At 34.2% G+C, this 14,123-nt stretch overlaps 1 protein-coding gene across 1 annotated transcript; it reads right to left on the reverse strand.

Annotated features, from left to right (window-relative positions):
* Positions 1-10,397: 10,397 nt before the first annotated feature.
* On the reverse strand, positions 10,398-12,631 carry LOC119192921 (transcription initiation factor TFIID subunit 7-like). The gene is given in 5 exon segments (XM_037446653.1): positions 10,398-11,550; positions 11,552-11,964; positions 11,967-11,996; positions 11,999-12,166; positions 12,169-12,631. Coding segments are annotated over 5 exon segments (930 nt in total). The 5' UTR covers positions 12,344-12,631; the 3' UTR covers positions 10,398-11,406.
* Between the last annotated feature and the right edge of the window lie 1,492 nt (positions 12,632-14,123).

Raw genomic sequence — 14,123 nt, forward strand, 5'->3', positions numbered from 1 at the left:
GCTTTCCTTTCAGGAACCATTTGCAGCAGGTCTACTGCCAGACTTACGCGGCTATAGCGATATACAGGGTCATTTTGACATTGCGTTGCTACATTAAACTACATACTCGTCTTCACTTTTGCTGACAATATGCCAAAAATTATCCATTAATAACGAATATTTTCACCAGAAATCCTGGTTTTAGTTACTGATTTTTCCATCGTTTGGAGTTTAATGCGAATATGGCGTGTGCGTGAGTGTATTTCTGACAGAAAGTATGATGTTGAATTCTCTTACGAGAGGTAGAGTGGCTTTAGGGCGGGTAAAATTAAAATTACTTTTTAGTAATATTTATTTTGTTCGAAACTTACATTTTACAAGTAACTTATTGTAAAGTGTTATTTCCAAGTAGATAAATATGTGGTTTCATTTAGTAACGCGATGTCGAAATGATCCTGTATATACTAGCAAATATGATTATATTCATAGTCGTTTGAAAACTGTATGACTTCCACTTTATCGATTGTAGGTTTCTAATATGCGAGAGTCTAGCTACGTACCACAGCAATGTCTATTTCTGCCGTCAAGCAGAATTGTGTCAGCACTGTCGTGTTGTGATAATCAATGTAATTAGTGGACATTGTGAGATTTAACATTAGGTAAAGTGTAGCTCATTTGTTAAAATGTTTGTGTCTTTCAATTATAACAATACTAAATGTGTTTTACATACTATCTTATTGCTGGGCATGGATCTTCTCTACTGCAGTGACGAATAATCTTTAGTCCTCCACGCTTGCCTAGTACGGGTAGACAGGCTTTACACACCTTCAAATTCTTAAGCATTAAGCTTTCCTTGTCATTAAAGCGACTGATAATTATTATTGATAAAAAATAATTACGTAACTTCGAAAAGTCGTCTCAATAATCCGTTACATTCTTAAATAGATTATGCACCTGTATACTTACCATTAGTCGATATATGAAATACTAGCTTTTGCTCGCGAGTTCGCCGGCTTAAAGGAGTTTTTTCGCTTTACTTGATATGTGTCGTTATATTATGACCAAATTACACACAATGATTATAAATTGTAGCCTATGTGTTATTCTGATGTATAACTAATATTACTGTAAAGTTTCATCCAAATCCGTTCAGTAGTTTTTCGTGAAAAGGAACAAACATACACACATCCGTCCTCACACACTTTCGCATTTATAATATTAGTAGGACATGTTGTTATATATTCTGTATACATATATATAATACCTATATCGCAGGTGGGTTGGCAGGTATGTAGGCGCGTTTGGCGGCGCGGTGGTTTATTTTGACGCCTGCTTAACGCTCCCGTAAGCTCACGCGGCGTTTCACTTTTTACATACGAAATTAATTCCCACGGCACGATACTGGTTGCAAAACATATTGAGGAATATTCGTATCGTGATTGATTTGTTTAAAGAAGCAACTGACCTTTATTGTGAATTGTGAGATTAATTCCAAATATATATAAAGGTCCTTTTATGTAATATCTGGAAATCTAAATATCCATTATTCACAGTCCTCACTCCACAATAAGTAATAGTTATAATGTCAAGATAAAAAATTAGGGGAATTCTTGGTTTTACAGCACGTAAGATCGTATTTTTACCGTTCAAACTCATAATTATTATATATCTAGCACAAGAATTCCATAATACAAAATCCTTCAGATTCTTTCACATATGCCATAGCAAAATAAACGTATAATTCAATGCAAAATCTATAAAAAATGTAATTCAAACCAATAAAAATCCGTTAAAAAATTCGAATCGAACATACATTATATTTTTTCTGCGGACGATATCCAAACGCGGCCGGGTTAAGCGGATAGATTTAATTGTTTGGAACCGAGGCACCGCGCCGTCGGATTAACCAAAAAATACACCATGATCTTCCCCTACATTATTTAGAACGCAATTTTGAATAATTTAATATGAAACTGTCCACACAATCTTCAGCATTAACATGTATCTTTGTGTTCATCGTTTGACAGTTGACATCAATGCCTTTTGTAAAGGTTTAGAAAAAATAATAATATTAACGTAACAGGTATTTGATATTTACTATTTAGTGAATTTAGTAGGATTAAAATGCGCGATTTAAACCATGTATTAGCTAATTTTTTAACTAAACAATGGTAGACCGCCATTATAAAATGGGCTTTTTTAATTCTCAGGCCGAGTTTTTATATCAAGAAGCAAGGATGAGTGTTTTCATTATGGAGCGAATTGACCAAAGAGTTGCAATTAAAGATAATTAGTCTTACGTATAAAAAAATCACAAAGCTATGATAAGTTAAACTTAAAACACAAATTTACTCGATCAGCTGTAAGTCAAAACCCATCTTGTCTCTTAATTATGTTTAAACTAGGAAACGGTGATATTTTTGACAGCAATTTAAGCAATTCTTAATCTCCTCTTAACGCTAAAACAAGTTTATAAGTAAGACTGAATATTTATATGTCTATTGTAACCAAATCATACTACCTTTTAGCGCAAATATTACGGTCACATTACGTAACAGAATTAATCGTTGAAATACTAATCAATAAAATAAATATAGCCCCGAGGTATAGGGCAATCAGACACGGCGAAAACCACCCACGCGACCGTATGGACGATATCCCTTACTTTTATCTACTCGACAAAAAAATACTCAGAAGGTCGGCCTCGTAAATTCCTCAGGCGGCTTTGCCAACGTCCGAACAATACAAAACATAAGAGATTCAAAGTGATTTACACACGTTTTGGATAAGGTTCGCTTGGTCATTAAGCCTCTCGTAGACGATGGCGACTCGTTGTCGAGAAACACTATGATATACTTTGAAGCTGCAGAAAATGATTTTTATTTTAAATGCCCTATACTGATTATTTTTGGGCAAAATTTCTATATAAAGAAGTAATTATCGCCGAATCTCCAACACGTGGTACCAGTACTGGATTTATATTTTTTATGAGTGTAGGCCACTTTATTTCCGCCGCCACATTTAAGTAGGTTTATACATATATAAATATGTACATACATACATATATAAATATGTATGTATGTAGGTTTCTAAAACACTTAATAATTTTCCATTTGTTTGTATTATGGAAGGCACTACAGTTAAATAAACGAATGATAAATTAAATCGCATGAGCGTCCTCTGAAATCTGCCGCCACTAAGAGGCTGCCGCCCGTAGACGGAGGCCTATACGGCCTATTTACAAATCCAGGACTGCGTGGTATTTATCCGAATAAAATTATTATATTAATTCCAAATTAATAAACTCACTAAAAATATAAAATCCCACTGCGAAAAAAGTATAAAATATTGTCTTTATTATTTGTCTAAACATTTCAAACTTGTTGGTCCGGTGATAGTAGCGAAGTAATAATTGGCGGCAAACCGTCGTAGTTTTTTATCTATCTCGACCACCCTTCCTTCGCGTCTGTTTTTTATCAAAGATACCTGCGTAACACTTAGCGATATTATCTTATTGATCCTTGCAATAGGGGTGGGAATATATCGATATTTTTTTATTTCATCGTGACAAAAACCAAAGTGGAAATAAAAAATGAAATATTTCTCGAATTTATTAAACATTTTACATTTAGATTTTTTATCCACTGCCAGTTCAGCAGTTACCAGTTTTCCAGTATATTACTATCATATGCTCATTAAATAACAGCATTAACACCTAATGTATGATTTTACAATATTAATATCATTACATGCCACGAACGACGGCCATTTTTATAAAATTTTGCTGCCGGCTAGATACCTTTTCGTAACAAAATTAGTATTAATCGATATGAACAACACTTCCGTATAATTCGTCGTGAATCAAAACATCTATTCGATACATATATAGGCACATCTCTACAGACGGATTTGTGCTAGTGAATATAATATAGGCGGGCACCTGTCGCCTCCCACGAGCATCTGCACACGTACAACGATCGATGCAACTGAATTTATAACACTAGCACACGCGCGCGACGTCCCTCTACCGAGTGTCATTTTAGAGTCGAAATTTAAGAGATGCTTATTGGTTTTTTTTTTATACGTGTACAGCAGTGATACTGCACCTTATGGTAAGTGGAATAAGGTACAATACAATATCGAATGACGAGAAATGATTATTGATTACCCCTCAACACAATTATGTCGGCCTGTTGGAACCGGATATACGAGAGATGATTACCCCTCGACAGTCACACACAATTTTGCCGGCCTGTTGGACTCGGATATATATAAGCTGATCCCGGAACGCGACACTCTTGAGCCACTATGGCGGGTTTTAACACATTGTGTTTCTGCTCGTATTAGTCCGAATTCTGAATAGATTATAATCGACTGCAGTGAAGTCACATTACCAAGCCAGTATGAAAACATCAGTGGATTAAAAGTAACATTAAGTAAAAATAAGTAATTCATGAACCATTTCGGCTCATCAAGCCAATTTCTCACAATTTGAAACCTCTCGGAATATAGAAATCAATCTATAGGTAGATGACACGCGTCTCCCCTGAGAACCACCCCAGCCCCCGAGTGCGGCCATGTTTCCAAAGATGGATTCCCAAATCTATCTCATCTTATATTACTAATATTATATAACCGAATAGCTTTTGGGATTGTCATTCTTGGGGCCTTATTCTCTATCGCACACGTTATTTTAACAGTGCGTAACAAGCACGTAACACAACGCATCATGTTTAGGACTATAGAAATTTGGCTTACAGAATACCATTCCACGCACATTTCTCGACGATAACATGACACGGCCGCGTTACGCGTTTACACTATCATACAGAATAAGGGCCCTGTATAAGTTAGTTAATAATAAAATTACATGCAGTGAACTCCTCGAAAACGTCAATATAGCAGTTCCTTACAACAAACCCAGACGCCCAATAACTATTATTTTTAAAACACCTTCTTACAGAACTAACTTAGGTCTAAATGCTTCAATAACTAGAGTATGTGCTCTATATAATAAAGTTGGCACTAAAGTGGATATTGATATATTTAATGATTCTGTAAAAGTGTTCAAAGATAGACTGCTGGAATATCTCAAAAATTAAACATCTAACTTTTTATAAATTTTGTCAACAAGATATTCTCATTAACCTTTTGTGTTGCCAATTGTATGACGTTGTTTACAATAGTGTTTATAGACAAATTATTTAATATATAATCGTTACTCATTGATTTAATATTTTTAGTACTTTATAATTTTCTTTTCTACTTCCTGTTATTATGTTTTAGATTTTAATTCAATATGCTGTGTTCACCTATTAGTAGCACACATATCAGATGCTGTACCTTATAGTTTTTTTATAATATTGATTGATGTAATATGTAGTGCTGTTGGTGTACCTTATTACAAATAAATAAATAAATGAATATCTTTTTTTTTAATGTTTGTTAGAAGTCAACGCATACACCTTAACAGATTTGAATGCAATTTGTCTCATAGGTACACCGTGTCCTGGACTAACATGTTAACTAATTTTATCTGGGCAATTAGCTCCAGCGGGAAATATTTGAATATACAATCATATTTATTTAATAGAAGACCATGACACCGTATATACGTACGCTGTGAATCGCTAGTTATTTAAGAACTTTTGTACCGGGATGGATATTTTACGCGCCGAATCCACGAACATCAAGTTGCCAATAAAAAAAAAACACCGCAAAGACAATCTCGGTAAACCTAGTTATAAAAGCCTTACTACTAAACCGCACTGGCCAAATATAAGATGTTTGTACACAGTGCATCGCGATCTCTATCATGGATCATTAATTCGGCAGCACGGAGGTTGAGGCTCGTATTAGCGCGTGTACGAACCCTCTGACTCAGCGGCAGGAACGCATTTTGCGTCTGTTTTCCACACTGATTTAACGTTACTAGATGGCGTATACGGGCATTATCTGTACTTATATTATGGAGAGTAAAAGTTTGTCACTTTGTTTGTAGAGGCTAATCTCTGGAACTACTAAACCGATTTAGAAGATTCTTTCAATAGGAAGCAACATTACTCCTGAGTGCTATTTATTCCGAAAAAACGTTATCATGCGGGCGGAGCCGCGGGCAAAAGCTATATTTCATATAGGTGATGAAGGAATAATTTAAGGAAGCATGAAAAGACCAAAAAACTCATACTAAAAACATTTTTATATGATCTCTATGTAATCCCATTTTTTTTCAATAAGTTTGGTACGTCATTTCATCAAGATGGCAATCGTTAAACATATATAAATAAAAAGTCAAATATAAATCTGGCTCAAAGGACCAGTAAGTATATTATTAAAATTACTTTAGCAGTTATTAAAAATACAATGTTTCGCCGCCAAATAACTTAATGTAGGGACAGTTGTATTCCGTTTTGAGAAACATTTTAGCCAATGTTAATACGTGAGACCACTACGAAACCATCGGGTAAACAGCTTACTGGTTTCGTTATTCATTTATACATTAAATATATACATGAAAATTAAATAGTAAATCTAAAATAGCCTTAAAATTTAATGCCTCTTCCATTTTGTTGCGTAGAACGGTGCGCGTCGCGGCGCCGTGCGGCCGCTTGTTCGATAAACCAGCGACAATACGACGCCTTGCTAGTCTAGGGTTCTCAACTGACTATAGTATGCAAAATAAAATTACAAAACCAACCTCTGCAAGGCTGTGAGCAAGTGTGCAAGGCACAGCTTCGATCCTTACATGTGGTAAGTTATTATGTTTTCAATGCTTTAATAATTTGAGTCCGATCTTTTTTTTTTTGTTACCACGGGAAACTGACTTCATTGCACCTAGTTTTTAGTAACGCTCAAGGAAAATGTCTATTGGTAATGATGAAAACAGCCTTTGACAGTCTATATAATTATGTCATTTTGCCTAATTGTGAGATTGCAATGAAAGCTACAATAAATTAATGCTTCGAAAAAGTCTTAAGCATAAAAATAAAATAGTTGATCTAACAAAAATACAAATATCGGAAAACAAATACCTTCTTACCAATTAGAATAATTTGAAGAACAAGCCGTATCTTGTCTAAGAAACGTTGGCAACCCTAACACCCAGACAAGCATTCTATTACAGATGCCGAAACATACGTATGCTTCATACAATCGTTTAACTTTGAATGTTTTGAAAAAAGAATCATCATTTTCATAACAATATAATGGAGGCACTTACTTAACAATACCCGACTTTAGTATCATTAAAATATCATATTTCGGAAGTAAATTAAAATTTGAGATGCAATATTAACTATTTAAATAAATAATAATAGATATTCGAATACATTACCCACTTCATTAACATACACAATTTAGAAGATAACTAAATAATGTTGCTATAAATACGTAATACTTTAAAATGCAAATTATTCTAAATGTATGTACAAAATGATAGGATATTGTAATTCTTTTTGTACGTAATAGCCCTCTGTTTTCGGTCTATAGTTAATATTAGGTTATCCTACGCAAAAGAGAAAAATAGTAATAACGTAACCTCTTTCGCCAAGCCCTTATAGACAAAGTCGATTTAAGTACATTTAATTGCTACAGAAGATAGATGCATTATTTTCATTTTCTGGTGGTATTAGTCTTTTTATGTTACCTTGACGTTAGCAGCAGATATTTCAATCATTAGATAAAAGTTCACGTTCATATAAATTATAATCTGACTAAACATTACAGGCAGAACATGGATTAACACGTTTATAGTAGCAATATCATGTTTAATTGACACATTTTATCAGCTTACGAATAGTTTTATTTGATGATTGAAAAATTACTTTTAATTTGTAACTCTTGACGGTGTATATATATTTTTCATATTTACTTTATTGAATACTAGCTGACCCGACGGACGTTGTCCTGTCTTAAATATGCATCCAAGCGCGCATTCTGTCGATCGCTGACAATTATTTCAAACCACTAACCGTTATGTAAAATTAATATTGTCGTTAATTTTTCTTAAATTTTCTAATTTTACGCGCAATTTTTTGAATTTTATATTTCATAAGATACCGCTCTGAGTCTCAAGTTCGAGTCCCCGGTCGAGCAGTGATATTAAATGTATCAATTTATGGTTATGGGTTTGCACTCTATCACATCAGTATCGGAAGTCATGCGGTGAAAAGTGGGTGCACTAGTTGCGTCAATTGCTTACATTTTTATAAAGGCGTGTGTGTGAGAAAAATTAGCCCTTAAGACATATGTACCGCGAAAGTATTATCATTTTGTGCGCACGCATTATTCGTATACACATTCGAGGCGAAACTACAGCCATGTCGTGCTACGATCCTTGTAAACAGGGTGATTCGGAATAATTTACATGCAAATCGACCATTTTCTGTACGGTTTGCCAAAATTTATCTTTCTGTATTACACTTTGTAGATGGGCTCGTAAAAAAACGAAAAAAGGAGGAACGGGAACTGGGATGGGATTAAACAACATGTTATAAATCATTATACAATGAATTGTATAAGGATTGGAGTGAAATTCCAGTAGCGCCAAGATTTTAATTGGGTTTCTACAAAGACATTAAACCTTAGATTTGTTAAGCTTCTATGACCGGGCAGCGATTTTTTCAAAGAATAATATGATCTTTTTAACACAAAATATATTGTAATTATACCATTATTATTCGTTAGGATCAAATTTCAATTACATGTTACGATATTGCTGTACTGCACTAAATAACAGATAATAGCCCACGACATCGGGTGTTTCCGGAAATATTCGGCTGCGCAGGCAGGCTGGCAGAAGAGAAGCTATGTTACGTCAATTCTAATATTCACTGGTTGCAATTCTCTAAAATTGTATTCTTTAATTATTTTTGCTTTGAATGACGAGAAGAGCTTGCCGCTCGCCGGATGGCAAACAATACGACCGCCCATAAACGGTAGGAACACCATCCAACACCTTGAATTACGAAGTATTGTTTGGTATTCCACTGCGCTCGCTAGAAGTGAAGACCCGTAGCTAGTAGTGGGACAGTATATAATACAGGTCTGGCATTATATAACGCGGAATATTACTATCCGATCGTGCAATGTACATAAAAAAATGTACAAAGATTTTTTCACGTATTAATATATTATAGATAATAAGTACATAAATAATTAACTAATTAAACCATAAAAGCTTATGCAGTAGATATCAAAATAAAAAATATTATTTCCACTAAAATCTGTTATCACTATATACTTAACCTCAGGCGGCCTCGGACGGCTGAATCGTAATTTTGCGACCTTAATGCCTATGTATGTTTAGGTGATAATATAAAATTCATAAACTTTTATTATCCTATAACGTTTGTCGCGCTTTTACAACGGATTACTGTAATACTGAAAGAGTTTTTCATACTTAATATTAAATGTATGTGAAGTATAGTCTACATTGCAAAAGTTCCTGTTGTAAAATATGGAATAAATCTCTTGCACTGACAACGTTAACTTTAAAGCGTAAAACATATAGCTGAAGAAGTGGAACCACAAGACTAGGGTTCCATTTTCTTAGTTAGGCTATACTTAATTGGTAGGTACGGCATGGACGTCAGAAGAATATAAATCCAATGGACATGAAAAGATTTAATAGGGATGATATTTTTTGTTAAGATATTATAGCGTACAGAGACAAGACCTAAGTATGTTATGAAGTCGATAGGTACCTATTTTGTAGATATTCAAATTTAAAGGTTTGTTTAACGTTCTCTTAAATTAAATAACTTCAAATTTTACATGGACATGTCTTCAGAAAATCATTCAATGTATTAGTAATTTCAAAGTAAAAGTAGAAAATTAATTTATCTGACAATATACTAGCGCCATCTACATTATGAATAAGGAAGTAAAAGACTCTACTATCAAGCCATTTGACTTCGATCAGCCTTTAGAGACCAGACAGAGTGAAGTGTAGGAAATAAAATTGAAAAAACAGTTGCAAAACAAGAAAAGTCACGCGTGCAAACCACCTCCCCTTCCTTCTCCGCGCTATTAGTCACTGGTCCATGCAATTAAAATAAAAAAAAAATATTCTAGGGATTTTTACATTTCTTAAAGCGAGTCTCGTCAACTACGCTGCAGCATTAATAAGAAATATTATATTATAGTACCTACATAATAATTCCATGTAAAAAATTGTAAATCCGCAGAGTAAGAAATGAATGTAATGTTATGTTATGAATAATGTAATGTTTTAAGAAATGGGCCATACACCGACAGCAAGTAGGTCATTCGATATTATATGATAATCCACCATGATCACCCAGAATACCTGAAATATAACTAAGGTGCCGTTGGATATGGAAAATGAATATTTATGCATTCACGCTGTATGCACACTCTACGCTCTACCTGGCTAGCATTAAAAAAAAAGAAACACCAAAGTTTTAAAATTCCTTTATTTCACATAAAGATATAATAGATCATAAATAGTATAAGCATAAAGTTCAGACTAGTTCATTATTATTAATATTTAATTATTATTCTCATTCTCTTGCCATCACAATTTACTTGGGTGACCCCAATCAGCTTTCAGCAATTCACAGCAATGTGTTGTTCATTCTTCCCAATATATTATCTTCCTTCCCTTCTAAACATCTTCCTCACTCCCTTTACTTCTGTCATGTCTTCCTTCACTTTCCAACCATTTCTTCAGTCATGTTAGATACATAATACCATACATAAATAGTATATTTACCATTCCAAGGACAAATTTGTAAAATTTTATTTGAATAATCTTCTATGTCTAGTAAGGAGTTCCTGATTACAGTATACAATGTCATGGAACAATATGTTCAGTGGATATACAAGCCAGATCACCTTACTACTTTAGGGTATAATAAGTTTATAATATATATGTTACATATTGCTAGAATCTAATAGTCAAAAATTACTATACATAATACTTTGATGGTGCCTTATCTCATCATCTGCAAATTTATATATGACAACTATATTTTAAATACAACATTACAACTTCCGAGATATGATTACATAAAATCCATTAAAATTGAATGCTCCGTACAATGAGCGACACTGGTTTAATACAAATTCATGGTATGGATATGGAAATGTAAAACATATTTGATTATTACACATAAGTTGTGCAAAAATTATTGAATATATTATGTGCACATTTGAGGATTATGTATACATACAGTACCCTAAGTAAACAAGTATATAGACATTCAGAATGTTCAAACGACATACAACGCCATAGAAACTACTGATACTAGACAATCAGATTACAGATCAAATACTAGACATCCATAACAAAGGTAAATGTATTAGTAAAACCCCCATTTCTCTCCATCTTGATTGCCACAATCGGGCACGAGACTGATCCGCTCAATCATGACTGCATTAGTTAGCAGTCATTTACTTTTTATGTCATATATCATCAGAATTTTGAAGCGTAACCATGCCTTGGTATTCCATTTCCTTGTACATGATATCTTGGTTCAGAGTATGCAAAATGTCCTGGAATCGCTGGCGCAGCGCCAAGTTCTCCATTCCAGCTATCTCGTGCTGAGTTCTTTGAGAGACGGCTGTCGTATGCTGACAGATGGCTGTCTTCCAATTCTACATTGATGTTTTCATCCTCCAAATCACTGTCACTCACAGCGCCTCCAAAGATGTCTACAACATTTGAAGATTCCGGATTAGTGGCATCTGAAGGTGGTTCACGCTTAGGATTACGTTCAGCTTTGGTTTTCTTTTCAGGCTTAATGTGTGTTACAGTGCTCGTGGGCTCTTGTTTTGGATGCTGTTCATCTTCTTCTGTTATGACTTCCCAAGTGGTACTGACCGCTTCGTTGTCTGCACGGAGCAATCTCTTAACTTCCTTCTCTATCTCGGGAGCTTCTACATACTTCTTCTTCAACGTCTTTCTGAAGCGACGTTTGCGAACATTTTTCGTCGGCGGTGTTATGCCGTGGGGCCACAAAATTTCTTGTCTACCTTATAAGGGTCTTTCTTTTGTTCTTGGCAGGTGACTCCTCTTCCGTAGATGGTTGGTCAGGCTCGTCTTTGCAAATCATCATCTGACAGATGTCTGCTGTCTTGTAAAAGCTTTTGTTGTCAATGGTCTTGAGAGCTTCTGTGACGGTCGGCAGGTCGACGATCTTGGCATGCATGAGCCAGTGATCAAGCGTACTTCACCATGCCTCATGTCGTTGTCCATCTGGATGGTGAGGCGATTCTTGAGATTGTCGCCCGTTTTCAACACTTCTCTGAGTATCTTCGCAGGTTCGTCTGGAAGCCGTAATATGAATTCCGACTCCAGCTCCGTCGGGTACTCTGGCTCACGTTTGTCCCTGTTCATCATTTTTACGTAATTTAATGCACAAGTATTCAAATATTTTACCTCTTTAGAGGATTTTCTGGTAACAATGTCCTCCCTTCAGGCTTCAAGTATTGATCCACAGTATGTCTGTGATTAAATTACCCTGGCGCCATCTTCATTATTAATTTCTTAATACTATCATTTGCGCACATTTACAATTTATAACTTTATTCTTATTCAACAAGTCTCAGTAAATTCAAACGAAGTTTTATGAAACACCGCTTTCGTCCATTTTCGGTTTTCAGTAACACTTTATGACATTTATGTTGGCAAAATCCTAATCAATGATAGGGAATAGGGATGCACTGATATGATATTATGAATCGGTATATCAATTGACATCGGTACTAGGTATTTCTTGTAATGCGTTCTAATATATGACTAAATATCTAGCAATATAATAAACAAATTACATAAATTGTACCGCAAAAGCCGTCTAATTTTCTGCAAAGAGAAAGTCACTACTTTCATATGTATAAAACATTATTCTTTTGGCCATTACTGTATAACGCGGCGCAACTCGGTGGGGCGTTTATAACTTTACTATAGCGATAACAAATATAAAATAAATAAAAGAAAACAATAGATGAAAAATAAAAAAGAAACTTTACTTATCGCACTTGATATCTTTCATAATATTATTCCCAAACAGTGATAACTAGAGATTAGATTATATTATGCACTTGTATAATATGTAGGACACTTGCATCCGTTTTACATATAATTAGACCTTGTGCAAATTTTCGCTATGCATGTACTTTTTCATTAGGATAACAAATAAAATATGACGTTGCATTATTACAGGCGTAACAAAGTTGCTAAGCTGAAAATAAATCCAATATTTGAAAATATGGGCAATTTTAAAATTTCATAATTTGAACATGCTTTTTGATTTGAACCTGAGATTTGAACGCATGTTACACATTATGACGTTGGCATCACTGCGCCGTTTTCATATTTCAAACGGTTTTTGTTTCGTATTCTATGGCGTTTGTCAAATCTAAAAGATTGTAATTGTGTTATTTTTATAATAATTATGTCCATATTCAATGATTTATTACCTAAAATCAAAAAAATACCAAACGCTTTCATCAAAAGTTTTAATGATGATCTTAAGGTAAATGTGTTGTTACAAAAATATGGTGTCAGTGTTATAATTCGTCCTAAAGTTTGCTGTTTCGTTTAAAATATCAACTGATTGCAAATTTGTCTTGTTTAGAATAAGAAGATGGTGATTTTACTGTGATTCAGTGATTTTGAATGTGATTGCAGATTGCGTTTGACAATTTGGATAAGTTTGAGGAGGAATTTTAAAAGCGAAAGGGAAAGGCGCGAGATAAAACTCAAAAGGAGAAAAATACTACAACACTCCAAAGTATACACGAGGATGAAGGTACGCCGTCAAAATTTATTAGAATTGGTTAGTTTAAACTCATATACAAGGCACCATATTGTGGTTGGACCAGTGATTTCTTATTGGCGTATGTGTTTGGATTTAATTTGATAAATACTATTAGAACCACTATATGACTTTGTTTAAGTATGCTTCGTAGTACACAATTTTTATTACCATGTTGTTAATATGATACATTATTTGAGTTTCTGAATTTCTTGCATAGTGTAAGTGAAAAGTAAATTAATAGTTCAGGAAAACAGATTTAAATCCACATTGATTAACCTTCATTTGCATACTTTTATGTGGGGAGTTTTAAACAATTTGTCAATAAAAAATTTTGAAATAAGCTGTTAATTCTGTCATTCT

Source organism: Manduca sexta, unplaced genomic scaffold, assembly GCF_014839805.1.
Source record: "Manduca sexta isolate Smith_Timp_Sample1 unplaced genomic scaffold, JHU_Msex_v1.0 HiC_scaffold_3374, whole genome shotgun sequence".
Lineage (NCBI taxonomy): Eukaryota > Metazoa > Arthropoda > Insecta > Lepidoptera > Sphingidae > Manduca > Manduca sexta.